Below are 25,781 nucleotides of genomic sequence, written 5' to 3' on the forward strand. Positions count from 1 at the left end.
TAACAGAGATACACTTTCTCTGATATTTTTATAAGGAATTAGAACACGCATTAGGAGTCAAATTCAACCGCAATAATAAAACTAAAATTCAAACGCAACGTCGTGGAAGGGTTAACGAAAGTAATCGTATTTTTCTTAAGTAAAAAAACAAAAAAAGAAAAAGAAAAAAAAGAGATAGACAATCTTTGTGTTGCGTTCGAATTCTCATCGAGTTGCATGATTTGTTGTTGAACATTTACTTTAGGTGTTATAAAAAAACATGGTGTAAAGTTCACGAGTGACAAAATTGTATATTTATACGTACTTTGAGTCGCGTTAGTTACCAAGTTACACTTACAGAATAAAACTTGTACGAGTACATACAATAAATTAGGCATACGATAACACGATCGTTTATACTAACGTCTTTTACATTTTTTAATCGATATATTTCTTGTTAGATTTTTAGATCCTCCGATTTTTCGTTCCTCCATCGGATACGCCTGTAATACCATCCATATGTAAATAAATAAACGGTTTAATAATTTATCTACGTTACTCACGTTCTTGGCAAATCCTTGATGTATCGAAATTCGTTTGACTGCCTTGCCGGCTCCTCCGCTTTGCATTTCTCCCTCCAAACTTTCGTGGTGTTTAACAATGTCGAGTAATTCCTCATTTCTACGAGCTCCATCCTTTTTATATTCACCTGGTACTTGTTCGGCTTTTTCGAACGTAGGATCAAACATTTCCTCCTCTTGGTAAATTCTTTGTCTTGTTCCCTGCAAGTGTAACTCCTTTTCATAATTTAACTCTTCAAAATCACTAATAAACTTGCGCAAACTTTACCTAAATGCTTTTATCAAGGTTGTGTCGTATACACGTCTTTCTTTGGAGCTCCTTTCCTCCATCTCTTTCAAGACATTTTCCAAGCACTTTTTCTTTTTATACTCGTCCAAAGCTACCTGGATCTTCTCCCTACGTTTCTTCCTCTTACTCTCCTCCACCTCTTTCCTCAACCTCGTCTGCATTTTTATCTGTTCCTCGTCCATAAATCGCTTATTCTCTTTCTCCATTCTCCACTTTTTGATCAATTCTTTCTTCTGACTTTCACTCGAACTGGCGCTGCTGTTGGTGCTTCTGCTTTCCCTCGCGGGCGGTCTTGTTTTCTTAAAAGTATCAATTGCTTCCTCCTCGGGGACTTCGTTCAGACAATCTTCATCCTCACAATGATCTTCAATTTTTCTGTCCATTTCGTCCATATTTTTCTTCTTTTCCACCTTTCTCTGACGCCATTCTTTCACCGCTGCTTTTTGCTTCTCGCGTAAATCTGCGTACTGTTTGTACCACGCCTCGTGATTCACTATCGTTTCAACGGACAGATCCGGAAACTTTTTCTGGATAGCTGCAACCAGCGTTGGAATGTTCTCGCACGTTTTTCGCATTTTCAAGAAAAACAAGTGATCCTCCATGGGCCAATTTTCCGTGTGTCCTGTCAGGCATTTGAAGAAATTTAAAAAAAAAAAAAATTGTTCCGTCAGTTTTCACTCTGGTTGAACTCGTTTCAAATTTAATTGAAAAATTCACCCGTCACCGCGACCAGATCGTGAAAATCGTCCGCGCCTTTGTATTCCGATTTCTCTCGTTTATTATCCACCTTACTTTTACACGATAACGACAGAAGCGTCGCGTTTTCCTGCGCTTTCTCATATTTGTTCAAATCGAAGTGAAGCTCGTGCAGTTCGGAGCTCAATGCATCTCCTTCCTCCGTCAATGTCTGAATCGGACAGGATCTCTCGAAGTCCAGCAGTTTTCGCGAGAGTTTGATCAACTTTGTCTTGTACGTATTTATGTCTGAACAGAGAGAGAGAGAAAGAGAGATACGAATGAAAATATTTAAAACTAAAAAAATCGTAAATATCAATAACGTCACCTAGCTTTTGTAAATCTTCCGGATTGTTCGCAATGTGTTTCGCAGAATCCAATTCGGAAGCGATGTCTTCTATGTTTTTGTGCATCGCGTCTAAAAAGTTTCGCCTGATGCAAAAATTCATATTAACAATCAGTCTGCAATCTTCAACTAGTCTAAGTGATTAGATGATGCTCGAGTAATCAGTACGGCGAATTTTTTTCAGTTTACCTTTCCAAAGACAATTCTCTGTGTTGATTCATAATGTCCTGTACCAGATTCGCGTCTATTTTCATGTTCTCGATAGCGGTGACAAGCCCCTTTTCAAGAATGCCTTCCTGTTGCTTTAACCTTAACAGCGGTTTCATATATAGATCTTTTTGAGCGGAGGTCGATCTCTTCCTCGACGTGTCGCTCCTTGCTTTAACACTGTTACCGCTACTTGCGCTCATCGGCCTAATTAATTATTCGTAAATGGACGTTAATTGTGCCGAGAAATTGCTCTCAGCAACCCTTTGAGTCTGACGTTCAACGTCAAAGTACACGAAGCTAAGTTCGGTTCAATTTCCACCGATGGACTGTTGTACTTTATGGGTTTCCATAGCGATTCCCCATAAAGCAGACCGCATACGTTCGATGCACCTGTCGTTCGAGTGAAAAAGGTATCCCGTCGCGAAACCTATGGTAGCCTTGATAATTGTGTTTACACGTTGATTGTTTCCTTGACTGAGGGTTCTTTTGATTCAGATGCTAGCTGCGTAGGGAATAAATAAATTGCACAAGTTCTTTTTCTTTTCTTTCTTTTTATTGGTACATCGTAGTACACGCTTGAGAAAAAGAAAGTGTATAATATTTTTTTACTTCTCGATAATTATTATCGAATTATTACGACAGTAAATATGTCAATCTCTTCAAATCTTTTCCCTGGTATCGTGCAAATATTTGGAGTAAATTTTTGAAATTTCTTTTTGTAATTACAGTGCAAATTTGCCAGGTAACAATTGCAAGCAAAACGTTACATTAACGCCATCGTTGGATTAAGGCTGCTCAACGATGCGATGGTTAGTGCTCAAAGGGTTAAAATTATCATTTAATTATCATCTATAAAGAAATCTACCAAATCTACTTTCCCACTGTCGATAAAAACAGTCTCGTTATCCCGAGGTCGGTAATATCACTCTCTTCTCCGCGTTTCTTACCTGCTTCTCCCACTCTTCCGTCATTTCTCCCACCAAAGAACAGCCTATGCGATGGCGTCGCCTGGCGGAGGATCTGAGCGACGCTGTTTCCCTTCCAGGCACTCGCCGAACCAACGACTACATTCACGTTGCGGCGAGGCATTTATACGGGTGGACAGTAACTAGGCGCTTTAGTCTCTGGTTGGGACGCGACGCGTGAGTATGGGGTATGAGAGCACCCCCGAGCGTGTGAACGGTATCGTCGTGCATTGAAAACAAAAGTCGTCGCGACGCGGCAGCGTATCAAGGGGATCGTATGATAGAGAAACGCGTGGATACGTACGATCGTGTCATTTGGCCTGGTAATTATCGAACTATCGCTGCAGTGCCCGTCCATCGAAGTGAGAATCCGCCAGTCCGCGAATGTCCGGCGAATCGATCGTGTAACAGTGTAACACGCGACAAGCCCGAGACGAGATTCGTCGGCCTGATGAGAACTGGCGGTCTCGCGGCCCGATAGATCGAGACGATATTCGAGATTGAATCGTTCGTCGATGCGACACTCGCCGTCGCGTGTGCCTGTCAGTGATACGTGAGGGAAGGTCGCCTTTTTTGTGAACACGGCTGATAGGTGAGTGAGAAACTATCAAGTGTTTATTGATTTTATTTGGCTAGTATTGCGCCGTGGCTTACGGTTATCCCGCGGTTTTTGTTTATCCCCCTCGCCGCTGTTTCGGAAGGCAATTGTTAGCGACTCGTTCAATCCGAATCGGCGACGGTTGTCAAAATTGACAGTTTTTCACAAGGGGTGCCAACTTCAAATGGGAGCTTGAAGTTGGCAGGTTAAGTAGAATTTTGAATTGTACGATTGTTCGTTAAATCGTTACTCGATACGTGTTATTGGAAATAATATTCGAGAAGTTGTTGGAAACGACCGTTGCAACTTTGACTCCGTTTCTGTTAGTTTGAAATTTCAAAATGGCGGTGTTGTTAAACACGCGTACCTAGCTTTGGCCAACAAATGTATCGAAGGAAGCCGTATTCGATGTTGTTGTCAGTATCTTTACGAGAAGTAATGTTACGTAAAAGCTTCTTACTTAAATTCGTCGAAAGATCTACTGAATATTGGAGCATATACTGTTTGAACACTAGTTTTACCCATTTGCATCGCGGAGCAAAATATATATGTATTACGAATCTAACATTTATTGATATACGAAAGGGTCAGAAATCAGTTAGTGTAGGCGATTACTTCTTTTGATTGAAAATTGCTTGTATCACGCAAAATGTTGTAATCTTTTTGTTGTTAAAAGTATCAATCGGTGGGACAGTTTAGTTATTGTTTCCAGCAATTTGAACAATATTATTTAATAATGTTATTTAATATTACATAGTTATTGACACTACTAACAATATTATTTAATAACTTATACATAATATAAATAAAATATTATTTATATTATATATATATATATAATATTGTATTCTTATTGTATATTTAGTTATTTAAATAATATTTCTAGTTATTCTAATAACTATATTACGGCGACCATATAAATAATACGTAGTAATGTATCATGTATAACGTTAAAAAAAAAAAAAAAAAGAAAGAAAGAAAATCTGAAGTATTCGTAACGTTATGATTGTTCCTCAATAAACGGTCGAGCGATTAACATTGCAAAAGAGATTATGCATATTGCTCTGTTTTAAAATACGACGGATAGAACGTAACGCATGTGTTAATATTCATGTCGAAGAAAAAAGAAGAAAATAGAGAGGAATTCACGCAATAGTATTATCTGTACATGAGAGTTGTGGAGTTATCAAAATTATTTTTGACGAATCGATTAGGGACGCTCGATTGTTTGACACTCTGTTTCGGGGTCAGAGATTTTTCATATTATATATCCAGAGCCGAGGAGATCAACGATAAGCCTCTGTGTGATGACGCTGTATATGACTTTAAATACACGCGATGATTTCGATCCGACCCGATCGAAAATAGTCACGTTGTCGCAGAAGATGTCTCTTCCTCGTCGAACAATGTTTTTATTGACTTAGCGCGGCGAGAGTGTTTGCCATCGCGGTTACGCGCGATTGCTCGTCAAACAACCAATTAGGTTTTGCTTGTTCTGACATCTAAATAATTGTTTCTTGACGCCGGGAGCGTCAGAGTGGACGCAAACTGGATCGGTTCTGTAATTTTTTTTTCTTTTTTTTTTTCTTTTTTTTGTACAACGATTGAAACGATTTAGTTTCCAGTAATATTTAGAAATTCTTTACTGAAAATTAAAATGAAGAATCGTATAATTATAATGAATTTTCTAACTGTACGATTGTAATAGAATTTAATCGCACGATTATAATAGAATTTTATTATCGAAACGTGTAGAAAATCCAAGAGCGTTGATAATTCGAATTTCTTCGATAATTTCTTCAAAAACAAGATAAAGAACGATTTACTTGTTTGAGTGAAATATATCTAATCCAACAGTGTATAACATTTGAAGTTGTATCGTTTATGTAGGACGTATTACCTTTTTGTTGTTGTTTATCATTTATCGTCGCGTTATTTGTCTCAGTATCATTCAGTTGTCCAAGATTATCACAAAAGTGTCGCGAATTAACATTTTCAAACATAGACTATTAATATTTACTTATATTCCTCGATAATACTCGATTTTGCATCTTTTTTCGAAATATTCAGGAAGTAAAATTCGATGCTCAAGGAGGTAGTGAGTTTTGTCAAAGGGAAAAAGAAAAAAAATAATTTACGAGAAAACAAGTTGTTAAAACAAGAAATTCACTTTGATAACAATATGTGACATCGTCGACGTACATCCTCGCTCGAAGAAATCTTGGACCAAATACTATACTTGTACAATAAAAATGGTACAATAAATATAAATTATACACCATAAATAGAATATAAATTACACAATATAAAAGTATAAATTACGTATACAATGGTATTGTAAAACTACTTCTCTTCATATATTAATATATTATGTATTATTATATTAAATATTCTATTATTATGTATGTATATTATAATATACTGTATTATATATATATTGTATTATATTATAATATATATAACATTATATTATAATATACTGTATTATATATATATTGTATTATATTATAATATATATAACATTATATTATAATATACTGTATTATATATATATTGTATTATATTATAATATATATAACATTATATTATAATATACTGTATTATATATATATTATAATACAGTATATTATAATATACTGTATTATATTAACATCTTGCGCTGGAATTATTGTATACGGTTTGGTCACTCGTTATGGTCCGCAATCAGTTGCCAGCGCAAGTGGTTAAATATTCTATTGTAAAATAAAAATGTCACGTTCGTGTTATATTTTATTCTATTATATAATATGTATACACGTGTATATATATATATATATATATATATATATATATATATATAATCCACGATAAGAACTGAACATCAAAAAATGGAAGTGTCCCAAAGACTTTTCGAGCGGGAGCGTACATTTTTATCTACGTATCGAAGATATCCAGCGCGCGTAGGATCGGCTTTAGCAGCAATTTGCGGCTGTGAACGTTCCGTGTCCTTAGCGAGATCGTTATTGACGTCTATTTTCAAGCCGTTTTACCTTAAAAAGTCTCAATAAATTTTCGCCGAGCGCGCGGCGCTGACTCACGCGCGCGCGTGTCCTTAGCGCGTTTGAAAAACACTCTTAAAAGGCAAATGAGGCGATTAACGTATCGACGCGAGGGCAAATAAATAAATACACAGCGGGCGTGTATTGACGCTTGGCTTTCCAGCGAACGAGGAGGCGATGATCTTTATAGAGATCTGCCGTGTCAGATTAAATCGCGTCTCTACCGTGGAATCGTTCTTTGGCTTTGTTCTTTCCACCGATACATTATCCCGATAATGCCTGCGATCCACCGTGTTGTTTTCGCTGCGAGATTTCTATGTCTGAGGTTTTTCCAAGCTTCTCCCATTTGTGGAAATCTCTTCATCTTTACTTTCGTTCTTGATTTTTTCTTTTTTTTTTCTTTTCTTTTCTTTTCTTTTTGGTAAAACTGGTGGAAAGATCGCCATGAAAAGATAGACTTTCGTGAAAAGAAGTGAGGATCTCGTCTATCGGGTATCGCGATAAATAGGTTAGATCAAACAGCGAATTTTTATATTTTTCGATAAAGTATATACGATAGATTCGAAGGTACGCGATAAGTTGCAATTAATTTTAATAGTTCAATGATAATTTAATTTTTAAATTGTCAAATATATGTTGCATTCATCTGGCAATGTCGCTTAAGTTCTTCGAAAATATTTTCTAAAAGATTCACTTATCTTGGTGTTAGCAATAAATTGCTATATCAACTCGTCCAAAGTAATGTCTCTAGAATGTTAAATAATAAATTATTGTATATTTGTTTAATAAATTTCATGTTCTGTCAAACAATTTCTTATCAATCTATTTATATAATTTATATATATTCTATCAAGTGTCCGAATAAATCAACAATAATAACTTGTATGACATTACATCGGAAAAATTCAAATTTGTGTTGAACGAATTGATCGATCCTCAAATATTATTTTCATCTTCATTTTCATTTTTTCGTGCATCTCAGAGACGCCTCCTCTCGTTGTAAATTATCGTTGTAAGCGACGATTAGGTTTGTCGAATTTTTTCGACACATCGAAAAGAAATCGGGAAGTGGAGAGTTTCTCGAAGTTGGCCGAACGTTACGTTCAATCAAGATGAAGTAAGCGGTTTGAGTTCGCGGCAATGGACGATGAAAACGACAACGATAGCCAACCAGGTCGAGATACTTGGACAGATACGTCGAACGCGCCACGGCCACGCTTGCCAGATGCACTCTCGCGATAATCGGAGAGCCCATCGGGCGCATCTTTCGAAAGCTCTGGCTGGTTTGTGCTTTATATCCCCGTGAAACTCGTCTCTAAACGGTGGATGATGAATCGCTAATGCGCTATAGCGCACGGTAATTTGCCGAGTCTTTGACGGCGAGAGGAATCGCGATAATCACGGGGTGCGAACAGAGAGAATGGAAGATTTTCTCCCGTTTTTTTTTAAATCTGAGATTTAAACCAGGGCTGGCCAAGCTTTTATAACGTTTCGTGTCAATTTTTTCTCAAGTGAGTTCCGATGGGCCGCTTAACGGGGCAGGACAGTTTGACGGGCGTAAAAATCACGACTACTTTGGAGGGCTAGTAAAAAATACATGCTCGATTGAAGTGAGCTTTTTGTGTTTCAACACATTATGAATTATAAAAAGCAACATTAAAGGAGAAAAAAAGAGGGCTCTTGTTTAACACTTTGACTATTTAAAGAAATATTAAAAATTTGTTTAATTAAACAAATCCATCACATTTTCAACCATTTCATCGAAAAGAAAAATTCAAGAAACCCTAACATTTTGCCACCTAACTCTAACGTTTCAAGTTCGTTCAAAATGATTAAAAAAAGAGAAGTTTTAAAGTTAAAGAGACAATCTATCACGGTAGAGATTTGACAAAGATTTGATAGAAAGAAGAGCGTCTCTCTCTCTCTCTCTAAGGTTCTTCCACTTTTATTATTTCGCAGTCTGTTAGTTAATTTTTTAAACGACTAATAATAATAATAAAAAACAACTCGAAATTATTACGAAAGAAACGCATCCCGAAATTTGCCCTCTCGCAGATTGAAACAACGTTTTGGACGATTGTTCACCGTTGACTCGACGACAATGAAAATTAACGTTCGCCTCGTGAGCCGCGCGCGTGTACTCTTTAGAAACTGAACAATAACTTAAGTAATCTCGTCGAGGGATTCACGTCGGATTAGCCGGTACAATAGAGAAAGCGGAAGAGATTAATGGAAACGGAGAGTGAAAATTATAATAAATAGCGATAATAGGAAGAAAGGAGGCGCCGGATGGCCACCTAGAACTCTGGCTCTACGAAGATGGATTCTCCGTTCACGACTTAAGCAAGAGAGAGAAAGAGAGACAGAGACAGAGAGAGAGAGAGAGAGAGAGAGAGAGAGAGAGAGAGAGAGAGAGGGAGAGAGAGGGAGACGCAGGGACGGGCCATTTGCATATTATGTCTTGATACACAGGTTCCGGGAATGCAAATAAGGCGGTTAAGAAAACTGGTAGGCAACCGTGCGCGCGTAAACAATGGCGATGAAAATATTTGCGCGGCCACAGGGGAAAGTCGCGCGAATCGGTAAACGCGCACGGTGGTAAACGAGAAATTAAACGTACGGATTTTCAATCTAATAAACATCTCGATAAGATCATGCGCGGAATGTAACAGCGAAGGGAATTATGTTGTCGATGAGTGAAGTTCAATTTCTTTGAGCTGCCGTATCGAGTATCGCACGTGTGGCGAAAAGTTCAGATAAATTCAATTCGACTGGTCTGTTGTATAACATTAAAATGTAATTGGAAATTCAAATTTATACATACATTATGTACATTGAAGTTACCAAAATTACGTGTCGATGAGCGAGTTTCTTTTTTTTCTTTGAGTTTCCATTGCGAGTCTCGCACGTGTGTGGCAAAAAGTTAGGTTAGGAATTGTTTATTTATCACGATAATCAATTTAATGATCGGTTTGTAATATGAAAGTATAATTCAAACCTCAAATTTATACATATGTGTACATTGAAGTTATCAAAATTACGTGTCAATGAGTAAGCTTATTCTTCTATCACACATGTGTGGCAAAAAGTTAGGTTAGGAATTGTTTTTTTGTCACGACAATCAATTTAATGATCGGTTTGTAATATTAAAGTATAATTCAAACCTCAAATTTATACATATGTGTACATTGAAGTTATCAAAATTACGTGTCAATGAGTAAGCTTATTCTTCTATCACACATGTGTGGCAAAAAGTTAGGTTAGGAATTGTTTTTTTGTCACGATAATCAATTTAATGATCGGTTTGTAATATTAAAGTATAATTCAAACCTCAAATTTATACATATGTGTACATTGAAATTACCAAAATTACGTGTAAATGAGTAAGCTTATTCTTCTATCACACATGTGTGGCAAAAAGTTAGGTTAGGGATTGTTTATTTATTACGATAATTAATTTAATGATTGGCGTCAATGAGTGAACTTTTGTTTCTTTGAGTTTCCATGCGAGTATCACACGTGTGTGGTAAAAAGTAAGGTTAGGATTTGTTAATTTACTACGATAATCACAATTTAATATTTGGTTCGTTATGTAATGTTAAAGTGTGAAAATTGAAACGTAATTTATACAAAAGACACATATATTCTGTGTTTCATCTGATTCGATAGACTTGTCACAGGAACATAAGTATACCGACCCTCGCTGGAAGCAATTTTCCCTCGAACTGAAGTCTGACACAACTAATTTGAAATATTTTTTTCGAGTCGGGAGCGCATTAGTAAACCCGCTATTAATCTGAAAACACGCTCAGCTATCTCCAGCAGAGCGTGACTGTAGTGTCGCGCGCGTGTTCCGGCGAGTCCGGTTAAAAGTGAATGGAGAAGCAGCTCATTCACAAGATTTTCTGTCGGTCAGTTTCGCGGTGGCGCGCGTACAGACGCTGCGCATGCGCGGTCGGACGCCGCTGCGCACGCACGCACGCACGCGCAACCGCGGGAGCATGCGCGCTTTTCGAAATAATTTCCGCTCCGTCGCGAAAAAAACGTCGTTTCGTCGTTGTATCGTTTCGTTCTGAGCTCGAAGGATAAACGTTCGTTTTTAATTCTTCATTTTTCAACGTGCCGCTCGAAGAGTTTTTCAATTCTTAATTTCACACGTTTCGTTCTTTCTCTGAGAAATTTTGGAGATTTTTAACGTAGGAAATTGAGTTTCAAGAGGACGAAGGTTAAGTAGCCTCGATTGTGATTCCCTTTATCGACAGCTTTGTAATTCTCTTTACCGACAACCTCGGCCGACCAGTTAATCTCGATTGTCACGTAAAAACGTTTCAGAAAAAAGATACTCCGACGACAGAAACAGCGTTGACTGTTTCTTATCGAATCAAAGCTGCAAAGCAGTTGTAAATCTGTCCTCGAGTTTCTTAATATTTTGTTGAATAATCAATCGTTGAATAATTTATAGTCGAAATCACTAACGACCAACGATATTATCGCTGAGAAAACGAAGAAGAAAAAAAAAAGAATACTCGACTGCTCCGGTGCGTATCGATATAACGCCAGCGGGATTCCATAGTCGCACGGCCGTTGGATTTGTATTTTGTTTACCAGTCTCGTTCGATCAATCATCCGGCGATCGAATGGCCCAACGCGCTCCTCTTATCGCGTCGCTGCGCGTTCCAACGTTTCAACATTTTAACATTTTGCCCGGTGTGATTTTTCTCGCCGTGATTCAGCCTGTCGAACACCTTTCTATTTGAGCGGGCTGTCTCTTGTGTCCCGTCTGCGTTTGCAACGTGCCCGATTCGACCACGGTCGATGGTTGAACCGTCTAGCAAACTAAAGACATTTCTATGGATGTATAACGATGGTAATTGAATTCCAGGGATTGGTGTATTTCTGTGACGATCAATGTTGATTGGCATACACGTTGGTGTGTATTGTCTCGTAGTAGTTGAAGAATAGAGTATCGAGTATGGGTTCGAAATATCTGTTTGAAAACAGAAGAAAACAATGTATGTGGATTTTTTAGAATAGGGACAAAAGGGTGGCAAATGTCAATAATATATGAGAAACTGAAATATTTAACCTGTTGCGCTGAAATGACGTGCCACGCATGTCGAGAATTTTTTGTCCTAAAATTGTAGTATTTTCTCAGTTTTAAGTAAAGCAGAAAATAAATTTATTACTTCTCAATAATTTCTATCCAGTGACCACTAGTCATGCCGACGAGTTCAAGAAGAAAGCAACGAATTATTGTATAATACAGTTCGGTCACTCGTTATGGTCCGCAGTCAGTTGCCGGCGCAAGTGGTCAAAAGCCAAAAAAAAAAAAAAAAATGAGAAGAATTAAAGAGCAATTATCCAAAGAAAGAATAGGAGAAAATCCAAACGTTCGTAAGATGAAATAAAATCTTCTTGATAAAGACAGAGAAAGAAAATAGAAAAAGATCGAAATTCATTCTCGATCCAGGGGAAGTACGGTAACGAAACCAAGGGCCAACGTTCCTGCGATAAATGAAAAGAAGAAAAACGTCAGAGTTCCTAACGAACTTGCAGGATTGTAAAACACTGGGGCTAGCTAGCTATGAAACGAGATATTTAATCGAATTACGTGCCATTCGCAGAGAGAAGTTGCTAGATTTACGCCTCTGACATAGTCGTTAAGATCGAACTTACGATCCTGGATGGCTGTTTATCCTTTGCTCTCTCTCACCGATGGTCTCGTTTCAATGAGAACGAAGTCACAGCCCGGCACGCCGGATCGATAACGATCTCCGTGCTGCGCCGGTCGTTAAGAATAAGGACAACTTTTGCATAATCCGATTCACGAGCGTGTGCGGAGAGCCGTTCCAGACGCGCGATAGTTGCCTCGCGGAATTCGCGTTTTCCCTCCCTGTTCTGTGTGTGTGTGTGTGTGTGTGTGTGTGTGTGCGACCGCTGCAAATTGCACTTGCCGCCGCGCATTTATAAGCCGGGCCGTGTGTAATTGTAAACGAGAGCAATTGAATCTCTGGAAGACTGGTCTCTTCTCGATCTCAACAATGAGATTCAGATCGAAACCTTAGGATTTTAGATCGACAGAGTTGCAGATAAATCTTTTCTCTTTTTTTTTTTTTTTTTTTTTTTTTTTCTTATTCTCCTCTGCGAATGCGTTTATTTTGTACGTGCGAAACATTTACATTCTTTTAGCAGTTGTGAGGAAAAATTAATAGTGAATTGGTGGATCTTTTTGGGGATAAATGAGGAAGGAAAATGAAGAGGAACAGGCTATAGGATTTTTGAGTTTTTGAGAGATTTATTCTTGGTATTCACGGAATTTTAGAATAATTTAGAATCTTCGAAATCAGAATTACAGATTATCCTTTCCTTTGATCGACCAAATGAGCCTACGTAAATCCATTATTTGTCAAATACTAAAGTACCATTTATTTCGACAATTTATTTATCCAGTTACTTGCATAACTTCAAATTCCTTTGACCGACCAAATGAGCTGCATATTATTGCAATCCACTATTCAAATGCTAAAGAACTGATTGTTTCAACGATTTATTTCTCCAATTATTTGCACTGCTTTGATCGAACGAAATGGGCTACATATTATTGAAATTCATTATTTGTTAAACGCTGAATAACTGATTATTTCAACAATTTATTCACAAATTACTACTCGAAACAAATTTCGAATCCGGAGGAATCTGGAGTTCTCTCTTCGAGAGAACGAGATTCAATACATACGAGCAGCGAGATCGGTGCGTGCACGATGACAAACGAGCGCGCAAATGTTTCGGACGTTATCACCGGTTCGGTAGATACCGGCTCCAGATATATCCCGCGGTATCCAACAACGAGTCGCCGCGTTCCACGGCATTATGATGCAGACATTTCGAGACACAAGCCTCTCGGCGATTTGCATTCGAGCCGCGTGCCACCGAGCGCGTACGACGAAACAGGTTCATTTTCTCGCCACGAATGAATGGAATCGTTCGCTATTGCGCTACACGCATCGAAACCACGCGACATCAGTCTTTACGCGGTGTTGTACGTACAACTGCGACGAACGTTTCCGGTCTAATTTTAATTTTCAGCGCTTCGCGGATTACCAAGGTGGTTGTTGGAACTTGCGTCAGAGAAAACGGAGATTTATAGAAAGGAACGGGCGCGATTGTGCGAAGTTTACAGCTTCGACGAAGGATCGTTCGAATTAAACGCTTGCTGGCAACTGATTGCGGACCATAACGAGTGACCAAAACCGTATACAATAATTCGTCGCTTTCTTTTTCTTTCGAACTCGTCGGTACGATACCACTGGATAGAAATTATTGAGAAATAATAAATTTATTATTTGTTTCGTCTGGGTTATACATAAATATGCTTAAAACTGAGAAAATATTGCAATTTTGGGACAAATTCCAGCGCAAGAGGTTAGCCACTTGCGTTGGCAACTGATTGCAGACCATAACGAGTGACCAAAACCGTATACAATAATTCGACGCTTTCTTTTTTTTTTTGAACTCGTCGGTACAATATCACTGGATAGAAATTACTGACAAGTGATAAATATATTTTTCGTTTTATTTAAATACACTTAAAACTGAGAAAATATTACAATTTTGGGACAAAAAATTCTCGACGTGCTTTGTCCCAAAATTGTAATATGTTCTCAATTTTCAAGTATATTTAAGTAAAACCAAAAATAAGTTTATTACTTCTCAATAATTTCTATCCAGTGATATACCGACGAGTTCCAAAAAGAAAAAGAAAGCGACGATTTATTGTATACGGTTTGGTCACTCGTTATGGTCCGCAATCAGCGCAACTGGTTCTAAATCGTCAGAAATTTCTGCGAGAAATTGGTGAATTCACTATTATACTGTCGCTCGAAATTTCTGTATATTAGGATGGGATGTATTATACTTAACAAAACAGTTAAAATGACCACTTGAATATTTTATTTTATTTTTTTTTTTTTTTTGTAAATATAAAATAGTGCGTTTTTGGAAATTTGAATGATTCTTCGCAGAATATATAAATAAAAGTTTGTATACTCTGTGTTGTGTATTATAAAGATTTTCTGTTCCCTTTACTTTTTCGTCGATGGAAATTTTATGCTTTAGTCGTCGTTAGTTTTAGTATTAAGCAAGAGAGAAATTAGTCTGTTTAAATGTAATGTAATTAGTCTGTTAAAAACAGGGAGTAATAATTATTGAGTTTGAGATAAAGTAAGACCCTAGTCTTCTAAAGTGGAATTTATAGAATTACACAAAAATGTTAAAAAGGAAAGTATTTAACGTAGAAACAGCTAATAGAATGTGTTGCGTCTTGATGTCACACGCGCCGTTTAGCGCCATTAATTATCGAGAGGTGTCTAATCAATTGGTCTGCGCTGCAGAAATACGTCGTAGGAGATAATCTGTTGAATTTTTATATTTTCCATCCTTACGTAATTGCAGTCGTAGTTCCTTAGATTTTCTTAAAAGAAAAAAAAAAAAAAGAAAGGTTCTTTTTTATTTTATGTAACCTGTCATTTTATAATCGTGCAGATTTTAATACTCTTCTCACGTTTCTCTTATACTTTATTTAATTTTTATATATTTCATTTTATCTACTTTAATTATATACTTTATTTATTTTATATTTTATTTTATGTTTATTTTTGTATATATATATATATTTTTTTACAGTATAACATATATATATATATATATATATATATAATATATATAAGTATATATATATTTATACAGTATATTTTTATAGTATAATATATATAAATATATATATATATTTATACAGTATATTTACAATATATATATATATTTTTTTTTGCATATATATATACATATTTTTACAGTCATTGAAATTTTAGTATCCTCGTAAATTTGAACGTCCTTCTCTCTGCTCTCACTCATAAATTTCCCTTAACGCACGATTTCAATTAGCCTTAATCACTCAATTCGTTTATACTCCTGTAATATCCACGCTGCACCCGTTGAAATTTAAAAAGTAATAATAACAACAACGATGATGGCGATAATAACGTAACGAACTGCTCTAAAATTATACCGGTAATTTACTTAACAACCAAGTCACGTAGTCAATAACACGATCTCGCTCGTGACACGATCTCGACGATCGACGAACTGGCGTATTACACCATAAAGATAATTATTACAACGTGTCGAACGAGGGATTACGTGAACTCACAGTCGCGGCCAATTATGCAGAATCTCAATTGGACCTGCGAGCGAGAAAGAAAGAAAGAAAACAGAAAGAGAGAGAGAGAGAGAGAGAAAGACAGAAGCGATAAGGAAAGAAATCTAGTTGACATTTAAACTAGGCTAGTGAAAAAGGAAAAAAAAAACTAGCAAATGACCGTTAATTACGCGCACGTTGAATTCGATCGTGGTTGTACCACTTCGGTGAAATTATCGGTGCTTGTCGCGATTTACGCCGTTATTCGATACGTAAATCGATTTGGGAAATGGACGTGATTAATCGTATTGTTACCAGCTCACCGTGCTGTCATTGTCCGCGCAAATTGGAAAATTTCCAAGTTAGAAAGTTACGGTTTTCCGATTTTTCTGTTTTGAATTTCGTTCGTGTCCCTTTCTCGTTCGGAATTTTCTTTTTGTTTCTCCGTTCCGAGAGAGTAGAAAGTTGATAGATGTTGATTGGGAATTTCATTATAAAATGTTAGTTTCAGAATTCTTTTTATTTTTCTTCTCACGGAATCTTTCGTTTAATGCAGAATTTTGGTTACTTTATTAATTTATAGCGGAACGTTGTGTACTTTCGAATTTTAGCAATATTATTTATCTTTATTTAGTTTGAAACCGGTTTTTTTTTTTAAAGCAGAAAGTTGAGCGTCTAAAAGTTTCTTGTTTCTTTAATTTGGAACTTTGTTAATGCGCAGCGTGGTATCGTTGAAATTCGTCCAATTACTTATACTTCCCTGATTAAAATTTGTCTTCTCAATTTCAATTACTTATCCCCCTAATCTGGAATTATTCTAGAAGCAGAAAATTACATATCTATTCTTAAAAATTTTCTTTTTTAGAATTTTTATAATTATTTATTTATTTCCCCAATCTGTAATTATTCCAGAAGCAGAAAACTACGTATCTATTAGAATTTTTACAACTCTCGATTTAAATCTAAATTCCCTTATTATTGATATTCGTAGAATTATTAACCCCTCTAATTAGTAATCTTTTTTCTTTGACAAAAGAATGGAGCTACTTTCTACTTCAGAGTTTCCAAAATCCCCAATTTCTCTGATCCAGAATTTTTCAAAATTTCCCTACACGTAGTTTCGTTTTTTTAACATCATCTGCCACCCCAGTGTATTCCAAATTTTCCACCGGTCATCGGTAGAACGACTCGCCGACGAGATTGCAGTGGTTAAAATAGATGGAAGAAGTTTAGCCGTGCCCGTAGGGTTTTTATTATTCCATTGAGCCGTGCGAAAGGGACGGAATATGAAAAGGTGCGTGGCCCTCCTCCGGTTTATGAAAGAGCCAGTTCGTAAAGTTTACCTACGTGAGCGTACTTTAAAGGTGTACTTAGCTCGCTGTGTAACGGTATATCGCAACCATGTGCACTGCGAAACAGAGAGAAAGAGAGAAGAGTTGTCGAGTGTATGCACGCCACTCGGTGAACAAGTAGAAGAGTAGATAGGAATAGAAATAGAAAATAAGAGAGAGAGTGAGAGAGAACATTCCACGATAAGTAAGTCCCTTCATCTTCTTCTTTCTGCTTCTCTGCCTTGTTAGTTGGATTCTTCATCTTTAATGGTAGCAGACAATTAGCTTTCGTGCACGTCGATATCTTTCTGCTTCATTATTTCTTATTTATCGTTCAGAAGTTTTGCAAAATGTGTGAATCTGTTTCCTTTAGGAACTTTTCTACTCTACATGCTATACTGTGCTTTATTTTATTTTTTATCTGGAAATTGGACTAGGAAATGAGAGAGAACATTGCACGATAAGTAGGTTTTTTTCTTTCTTGCTTCATTATTTTTTATTTATTGTTCAGAAGTTTTGCAAAATGTGTGAATCTGTTTCCTTTAGGAACTTTTCTACTCTACATGCTATACTGTGCTTTATTTTATTTTTTAACTGGAAATTGGACTAGAAAATGAGAGAGAACATTGCAAGATAAGTAGGTTTTTTTTTCTTTCTTGCTTCATTATTTTTTATTCATTGTTCAGAAGTTTTGCAAAATGTGTGAATCTGTTTTCTTTAGGAATTTTTCTACTCTACATTCCATGCTATAATTTATTTTATTTTTATATATTTATATATTTTGTTGTTATACTATACTTTATTTTACTTTTTAACTGGAAATTGGAATAAAAAATGAGAATGTTGCAAGATAACTTTTCTTCTCTTTTGCTTCATTATTTCTTATTTATCGTTCAGAAGTTTTGCAAAATGTGTGAATCTGTTTCCTTTAGGAACTTGTCTACTCTACATTCCATACTATGCTTTAGTTTATTTCTCATATTTTTTAATTGGAATAGAAAATGAGAGAGAACGTTGCAAGATAAGTGAGTCTTTTCTTCTTTGCTGCCTCGTTAGCTGGATTTTTTCTTTTTTAATGATCAGTTTCCTCACAATAGTTTTATCCTTCATTATTTTCATTTATTATTTAGAAGTTTTCTAATTAGAAAACACGTAAATTTGTTAGAATACCATTTTCTTCCTTTTTCTTTTCTATCAACAGTATACAACCAAATTAACCGCTATGAAACAATAAACATTTAAGAAAAAAAGAACCCAGAAATGGAAGAAAAGTAAGAAAAAAAGACTGACCATCTTATTTTCCATTCCTAAATTTATCTATTACATTGTAAATCGCTTCATTTATTACATTAAAACACAAATTACTTAAAATTAACTGTTGATTGCAAAGCAGTAACAATATACGTCAGAAAGATGCAAAAAAGCAAAGCACAAGTGAAAACAGCGGGGGGAAAAGATAAAACAGATATTCGTCGAGAGATAGAACGTGCTAGAGGCAGGAAAAATTCGCGACCGAATGCTAATTAATCCAGGACAATAATTAATCGGGCGCGAGATCCTCGGTTTTCATTCACAACAGCTGATTCATTCATCCGTTCATTCATCCGTTCGTTTGTACGTTTCCAATTAACCTCGTTACGCCGTTCCAAGAGGCTCGAATCTCGAGGGAGAAACAATTGAACGAGGAAATCAGCCGATCGACTCGCGCGCGAGCACAATCTCTCTTTCTCTCTCTCTCTCTCTCTTTCAGCGAGCTCGATCGTTTCACAATTTTCTGGATTACGGCGTGCAATATCTTTTATTACGACAGAGCGCGACTCGAGTTAAAAGTGAAATGATCGACAGGACGAAGTCGTATGGAGTTACGAGAGCGTGCGTACGGGGAAACTTAGGCGAAGGTTATCTCGATGATTTCTTACGAGGTTAACGTAAGTGGAGAATAATTGAGTTTCTCGCGAGTTGATCGTTCGGTCAGAGTTATTTCTCGAAGCAATTTCTTGAAGTTGTTATTTCTCTCTCTCTGTTTCTTGGAAGAGTTCCTGGGAATGACGAGGAAATTGAATTTTATAATTTTTATTTGGAGAATCTGTGAATCTGGATTAATTTTGGATAATTCTGACATTTTCTATTAAGTTTATCTATATTTGTCTATCATTAAGTTTGGTGTCTATTTATATCAATAATAACTCAGGTTGTTAATATATTCCAAGTAGAGAGAAAATTTCGAGATTATTGAATTTAAACTGTTTTCCACGCAGAATAATAATTCAAGTTTCAAGTAGAGAGACAATTTTGAGAATTATCTGAACGAATTGTTTGAGAAGGTTTGTCAAAGACACGTAAAATTATTCTGAACCAACACCAGTCGATTCCTTCACGAATATTTTCTTAATGTTTCGTTCTAAAAATTTTACGCTGAAAGCTTCTCGCGATAATGTTAATATTTTACAAATTACGTTCCTCATTTACGTTCCTCGAGTTTTCCAAGAAGAACTTCCACGCGATTTTCTTTGGGAATTGAAACGGCGTGCAATTCAGTTGGGATAGGCTCGTTCCCATTGCTGGTCGCTCGAAATGCGCGTGGCCAAAGGCACTGATTTAGCAACTCCGCCGTTTGGTTTCGCGGTAACACGCGCCTCTATTGAGCACGAACTAACCGTAAATTAGAGGCTAACCTTCCGAGTTGAAGCTCCGTCCGCCTTTTCTTTCGTTTTCTTTCCCCCAAGCTTTCTCGTCGAGGAAAACTCGCCTCTTCCTTCTCCTCGTTCTCTCTTTCACGGACCGTAAACACAAATGTCTATGACAGCGCGTGTCACGTCGATAAAAAAGATGATCGATCGACGACGAGTCATCAAGAAGCCTGAAGAATTTTGCAGTAGTTTAATAATTTGTGTCCTTGTTCATGGAATTATCCAATAATGGCCAAATTTACAGAATTTGAATCTTCGGTTTTATTATTGAAATTGTATGAAACAAAAAATTATATAAATGAAAGAAATATGAATATAAAAAGTAAAATATAGAATTAGATATCGAATAGACATAGATTAGAATATAGAATATTATTCTATAAATGAAAATAAATAAATACAATTCCATATAAATGAAAATAAATAAATAAATACAATTCCATATATAGGTTATAAAATTCTAAAATTTTCGCCGGTAACGCGTTAGAATCATCATAGTTCCTAGGAACGCCAATGCACACGCTGGTAGTTTAATTAACCAGTTCCTTATTTCGTCTCCGTTTGACTACCGAAAACAGAAATCACCATAACCGCTACCACGAGCAGTAAACCACAAGACGGACGATAAATCAGGGAAGGACGGAAGACAGAGTGAACAGAGCAACGATCTATAGATCATCGGGAGGAGGCACGGAAAGCGCGCGAGAAACGGCGCAAGGGATATAAATCGATGCGTTTGCTGCGCGCGCAGCTCTCGGCCGCGTTCGAAAAATCGCGCGGGGCGATGCGCGCGCATCCTCCTGCGCCGCCACATCTCGCAACACCCGCGGCGAATTACCCGCGAGATAGCGATCGCGTTTTGCCACAAACTTCGTGAAAGTGTTTGGCCACGCTCGCGCGACCACTGCTCTCGGCTTCTGGGTCTGAGCCTGCCTCGTTTTACACCGTGATATCCACCGCTTCCTGGATCATAACCGTGTCTGATTGAAATTTTCCAGCCCCTCGTGCTCCTGGTTTTTAGATAACGAAATTATCTCGTTTACGTTTCACGTGTCATAAATTCTCGAAATCTCCTCACCTGCGAGTGTGTGTGTATGTGTGTGTATTTCCTTGACATTTATTATTAGATGTGGGAAAGTTTGCGCGGGATTAGATTAAGGTTAGGTTAGGTTATGTTTTTGACGATTAAAAAAAAATTTTATTGATGCGAGACTGTGCGTAACGTTGACACACGAGGATTTTCTTCCAGTCGACACAATTGATAATTTATTCTCGTCGAGATGACACACACGACATACGCGAGAGTCATTATAATGACGTTCACCAGCTAAGAGGTTAGAAAGAGAAATCTCTACTTTACCAACCTTGACTTCTTTTTCTTTCCGATGTTTTTACAACATGCAGAACGGGTGGAAAATGAAAAGTGAACTGGCAATTCACAACCGGACTGTACGATTTTGTCACTTGAAAATAACAGTTTAAAAATATCGAGAATTTTTCATCGAGCGTGCTCGATACTTTTCGTCCACCCTCTGTAGGTACAGTGCATTTAAAAGGAACGTGCGCGCCATTTCTCCGAAGAAAAATATTATTTATATAGTAATATTATAAATTTATAGTATAGTAATTTATAGTATAAAAATACTATAATTTGTAGTATAGTAATTTATAGTATTAGTCTAGTAGTTTAGACTATAAATTACTATATTATAAATTTATAGTATTTTTATACTATAAATTACTATACTATAATACCATAAATTACTATAATACTATATATTACTAAAATACTATAAATTTAGTAATACTATAATAGTATACTATAAATACTATATAGTAATTTATAGTACAGTAATATTATACATACTATACTAATGAAGTATAATATTTATAGTAAAGAAATAAGGCAAGGTACAAGAAAAATATGTAATACAAAAATAATATAAAAAATATATATAAATATATAATTATATATAAAATTATATATATCACAATAATTAGAATAATACAATATACAGGGAAAGCACAAAAATAAGTTATACAACAGAATAATAAAAATAATACAATACAAGAACACAAGCTTCTATCAATAATACGACTTTGTTAATCGTCAAAACAAAATTCTACAATGGCTGGAAACGAACCAAGAAGCTGAGAACTATAGAATTAGCAAGTGCCATTCGCAGTAAACCTTCTCCACTAAAACCAACTTGTAACAACTTTCGGTTTTCGCCGAGGAAAGAAAAATACCAGAGAGAAAACCCCACGAGTTTCGCACTTTGCCATTTAAGAAGGAAAACACCTGTTAGCACGTGAGCTCTATGGGGTCTCGCTCGAGGAGCTCGCGGCACGGCCGCGGATCGTGTAAACGAGGAGTAAATCACGGTTGTTACATCTCGGTGGAAACACGAGATGGGTGACATTTTAAAGTCAACCTTTTACTAGCCTGTAATTCAGCATCGTCGATGCCTGGGCAACAGAGACCATCGACCTCGCCTTTATGATTTCTTGGGCCCTCGCCACGCTCCCCACGTTGCCTCGTTTCTTTCTCTACCTTCCTTCGCCCCGTTCGCCTTCTTTGTTCGCGTTTCCCGACTCCTATTGTACTCTTCGTTAGCTTTTTATTGGGATTGATGGTCGATGAAGCGTTCGCGATACGATTCCTCTGTGACAGTGATTCTCATTGTTCGAGGGTTTTTCTTTCTTTTGGTAGACATTGTTTTTTTTTTTTTTCGAAAGATCGTTGGAAAATATTATTTCTGTCAAATTGTCGACGATCGGTTTCATTAGTTCTTCGACCACTGAATTATTTGTTCTGTTCCTGGAAATTTGTTTTTAATTAATTTAAATATTTGTTTATTTTCAATTGATTTAATAATAGATTATTTTTGTAATCGATGACCTGCTATTTAATTGAATTACTGAATATTGTACAAAGTATTAGATACAAAGAATATTGTGTTAGGAGTAAGTGTTAGGTTAAAGTTACTAAATAGGTTAATAGGTATTAGGTAATAGGTATCAGGGCAAAGAAGGTCAGTTTGTTCTGTAAATCATTCAACGCAGAATCGAATATTTCCTTTCTTCTTCTTTCAATTCAACTTCGATCCACGATTCAAAATTCAAAGTTCATCAACAATGCCACTCTATTACAAACATCCAGAACCCTAAATAAGCGTACACGTGTATGTATCAAAAACAAATCAGACAAGAATAAAAAAAATCATTAGTTTTGGATCTGAATTCCAGAAAGCATTTCTTTTTTTTTTTTTTTTTTTTAATTTTTAATTTCATTTATCTCGTAATCGATAGTTTGTTATTTAATTAAATTACTGAATATTGGTAGTTCAATAACAACGAAGTTTAACAGCAACGCAGAGTAAAATATATTTCCCTTCTCCTTCAATTCAACTTCGATCTGCGATTCGAAAAAACTCCACGATCATACATCGGCAACGCCACCCTATGACAAACATTCGAAACCCTGTATAAACGTATATATCAAACAAAATCAAACACGCGCAAAGAGATCGTATTTCTCTAACGGTAAAATAAACAGAAAATGAGCGATGCTCCCAGAGCGTTTGCTCGCCGTTTCGATTCAGCCCTTTGAAACTGACAACGAGAACGGCGAATGAGTTTGAGAAAGGGTCGAACACGGAGTCCATTCGATCGGGAATCATCGTTTTATGAGGGCAATGAAGATTTATAGGGGCAGCACGGAGAAGAGTTTTTCGGACGCGATACGGCACGACTTTGGTTACATTGTGCGATGCTAGCGGTCCTCTGGGGTAGTTTAACCACCGGGGTGGCGCTCACCGTCGGAGGGGAGAATTTTGTGAAACGAGTCCCGGGACCACCGGCCCCTATTGTCTTGCAAATCCCCCCGAAAATTTTATTGCTCGTCGGCACTGTGTTTCGCACTCTGACGCATCGTTGAATATCAGTTTACCGGTGCGGATCGCTTCGTCGAGCCGTTGGATCATAATTGCAAATTATGTCCGCTGGTAAACGGCCCTAACTTGCTTTGTGCCACGTAGCAATTACGCTCTTTGCCAGATGTAGGGTATTTTTTTTTTTTTTCTTTTTCTTTTTGTCACTTTCGAACAGTTTTATGTTAATTTATTTGTCAGCATCATTGGGAATTATTTAATTCATTATTAATATTTTTACTTGATTATAATAATAATATTTAGAGTATTTAATATTTATATTATAATAATATTAATCATATTAATGTAATATTTATTTTAAAGTTTTTAATTGTATTTAATATTTAGCAGTTTCTGTTATTAGTATCGTTGGCAATTATTTAATTCGTAATATTTTTAGTATATTATAATAATAATAATATTTATATTTGTATTAATTAATTTATTATTAATACACCCATCTACTGTAGGCTTTTGTATGAAGTCAGAACTATGGTATTGGCGCACGTAGCGTTACTTTACGTATATTAAATTTTACATTACACTAATTATAATAGAATATCTTTAAGTACTATACTACTAGAGTTCACTTCAGATTGTTATCCCGAATTCAAACTTCAAAATTTCAATTTCGTACGACGTGTAGAAAAATACGGCGGAACGTATCATAACGTATCATGAAACGATGTTTCAGGTATCGATTCGCACAGGCAATATGTCGGTGCTTCTCGAGGCGAGGTCTTACAGGCCTTTCAAGTCCTCGGAGGAGTATTTGGTCGCGATGAAAGAGGACCTGGCCGAATGGTTGAACGCGCTGTATCCGGAGCTGAGAATCAACGTTGACAATTTTATGGACAGGCTGGACACCGGCGTCGCACTCTGTAAAGTAAGTGGTCGCCGAAAGATTTATTACATTCCCCAGAACTATAAACCAGACCTTCGAGTCGTTAAACTATATATATATATATATATGTAAAACGCGTAGGTCTAAATAGAACTGTAAACGAGTACTTAACCAAAATGAATTCTCAAAGATTCGTCAAATGATAATAGAAAGATAATACGTACACGCGTTTGGAATTTGTATATAAATAATATATAATTTATATTACTAATATATATTATATTATATTATATCATATATATTACTAATATTACTAATATATATTACTAATATATATATTATATTATATTATTAATTTATTATAAACGAAAGAGGAATTAAAGAAGACTTGTATGAATTTTTATATTTTCGCAAAAGTTCAAGGAAAAGAAGCTAGATTAAATTTCTGCATTTGGTATTTCACATGTTTCTTTTTTTTTTTCCGTACATTCTTCGTGTTCTTCACGATTTTTCGTATTATTGGACATTGCGAGTCATAATGAAACGTATAAATTTCTTTATCCAAAGCAAAACTAATCCTCAAAAAGATCGTATAAATTCTATTATATCGCGCGTTAATTCAATTTTCCACGATTGCATAATTTTCGTAATGCCGCGTGGGGGGATTTAAACGTAAAGTTCGAAAAATAAAATTTTAACATGAAATGTACAAATCGAGGGTAAACGTCGACTACGTTCAATACGAAAACTAGAAAGTCAAGCCAAAGGGTTAATCAACTTGGCAACTGATTGCGGACCATAACGAGCGACCGAAACGTGTACAATAAATCGCCGCTTTCTTTCTCTTTCGAACTCGTCGTGGTATGATATCACTGGATAGAAATTACCGAGAGGTAATAAATTTATTATTCTGTTTTGCCTGGGTTATACTCAAATACGCTTAATGAACTGTGAAAAATGTTGCAATTTTGGGGGAGGGGGGAAAAAATTCTCGACGTGCCTGGGCGGCAATCAGTTAATTATCAGTTTCCCACGCCATTGAAGATCCCG

At 36.3% G+C, this 25,781-nt stretch overlaps 2 protein-coding genes across 2 annotated transcripts in view; one reads left to right on the plus strand and one right to left on the minus strand.

The window, feature by feature from the left end:
• Positions 1 to 270: 270 nt before the first annotated feature.
• On the minus strand, positions 271 to 2,408 carry LOC122528433 (coiled-coil domain-containing protein 112-like). Its single transcript, XM_043653525.1, has 6 exons — positions 2,120 to 2,408; positions 1,913 to 2,016; positions 1,567 to 1,833; positions 829 to 1,471; positions 543 to 761; positions 271 to 482 (listed from the first exon to the last, which is right to left on the minus strand). The coding sequence occupies exons 1-6, from the start codon at positions 2,338 to 2,340 to the stop codon at positions 437 to 439; spliced, it is 1,500 nt and encodes a 499-aa protein (XP_043509460.1). The 5' UTR covers positions 2,341 to 2,408; the 3' UTR covers positions 271 to 436.
• Positions 2,409 to 3,204: 796 nt separating this feature from the next.
• Positions 3,205 to 25,781, plus strand: part of LOC122528434 (GAS2-like protein pickled eggs) — a 49,276-nt gene continuing 26,699 nt past the window's right edge. The window contains exons 1-2 of the mRNA XM_043653526.1: positions 3,205 to 3,697; positions 24,582 to 24,773. Coding sequence (XP_043509461.1) covers positions 24,603 to 24,773 — 171 coding nt within the window. The 5' untranslated portion in view covers positions 3,205 to 3,697; positions 24,582 to 24,602. The remainder of the gene's footprint in view (positions 3,698 to 24,581; positions 24,774 to 25,781) is intronic.

This window comes from Frieseomelitta varia, unplaced genomic scaffold, assembly GCF_011392965.1.
Source record: "Frieseomelitta varia isolate USP_RPSP 00005682 unplaced genomic scaffold, Fvar_1.2 scaffold_250, whole genome shotgun sequence".
Taxonomy (NCBI): Eukaryota; Metazoa; Arthropoda; class Insecta; order Hymenoptera; family Apidae; genus Frieseomelitta; species Frieseomelitta varia.

What these genes read in the sequence shown, in the direction of transcription:
- LOC122528433 (XM_043653525.1), bottom strand. Translation starts at nt 2,340, where the DNA reads ATGAGCGCAAGTAGCGGTAACAGTGTTAAAGCAAGGAGCGACACGTCG. An exon ending in ACCTTGATAAAAGCATTTAG is followed by an intron (nt 762 to 828) that starts GTAAAGTTTGCG and finishes TTACACTTGCAG; the next exon opens with GGAACAAGACAAAGAATTTA. An exon ending in ATCAAGGATTTGCCAAGAAC is followed by an intron (nt 483 to 542) that starts GTGAGTAACGTA and finishes ATGGTATTACAG; the next exon opens with GCGTATCCGATGGAGGAACG.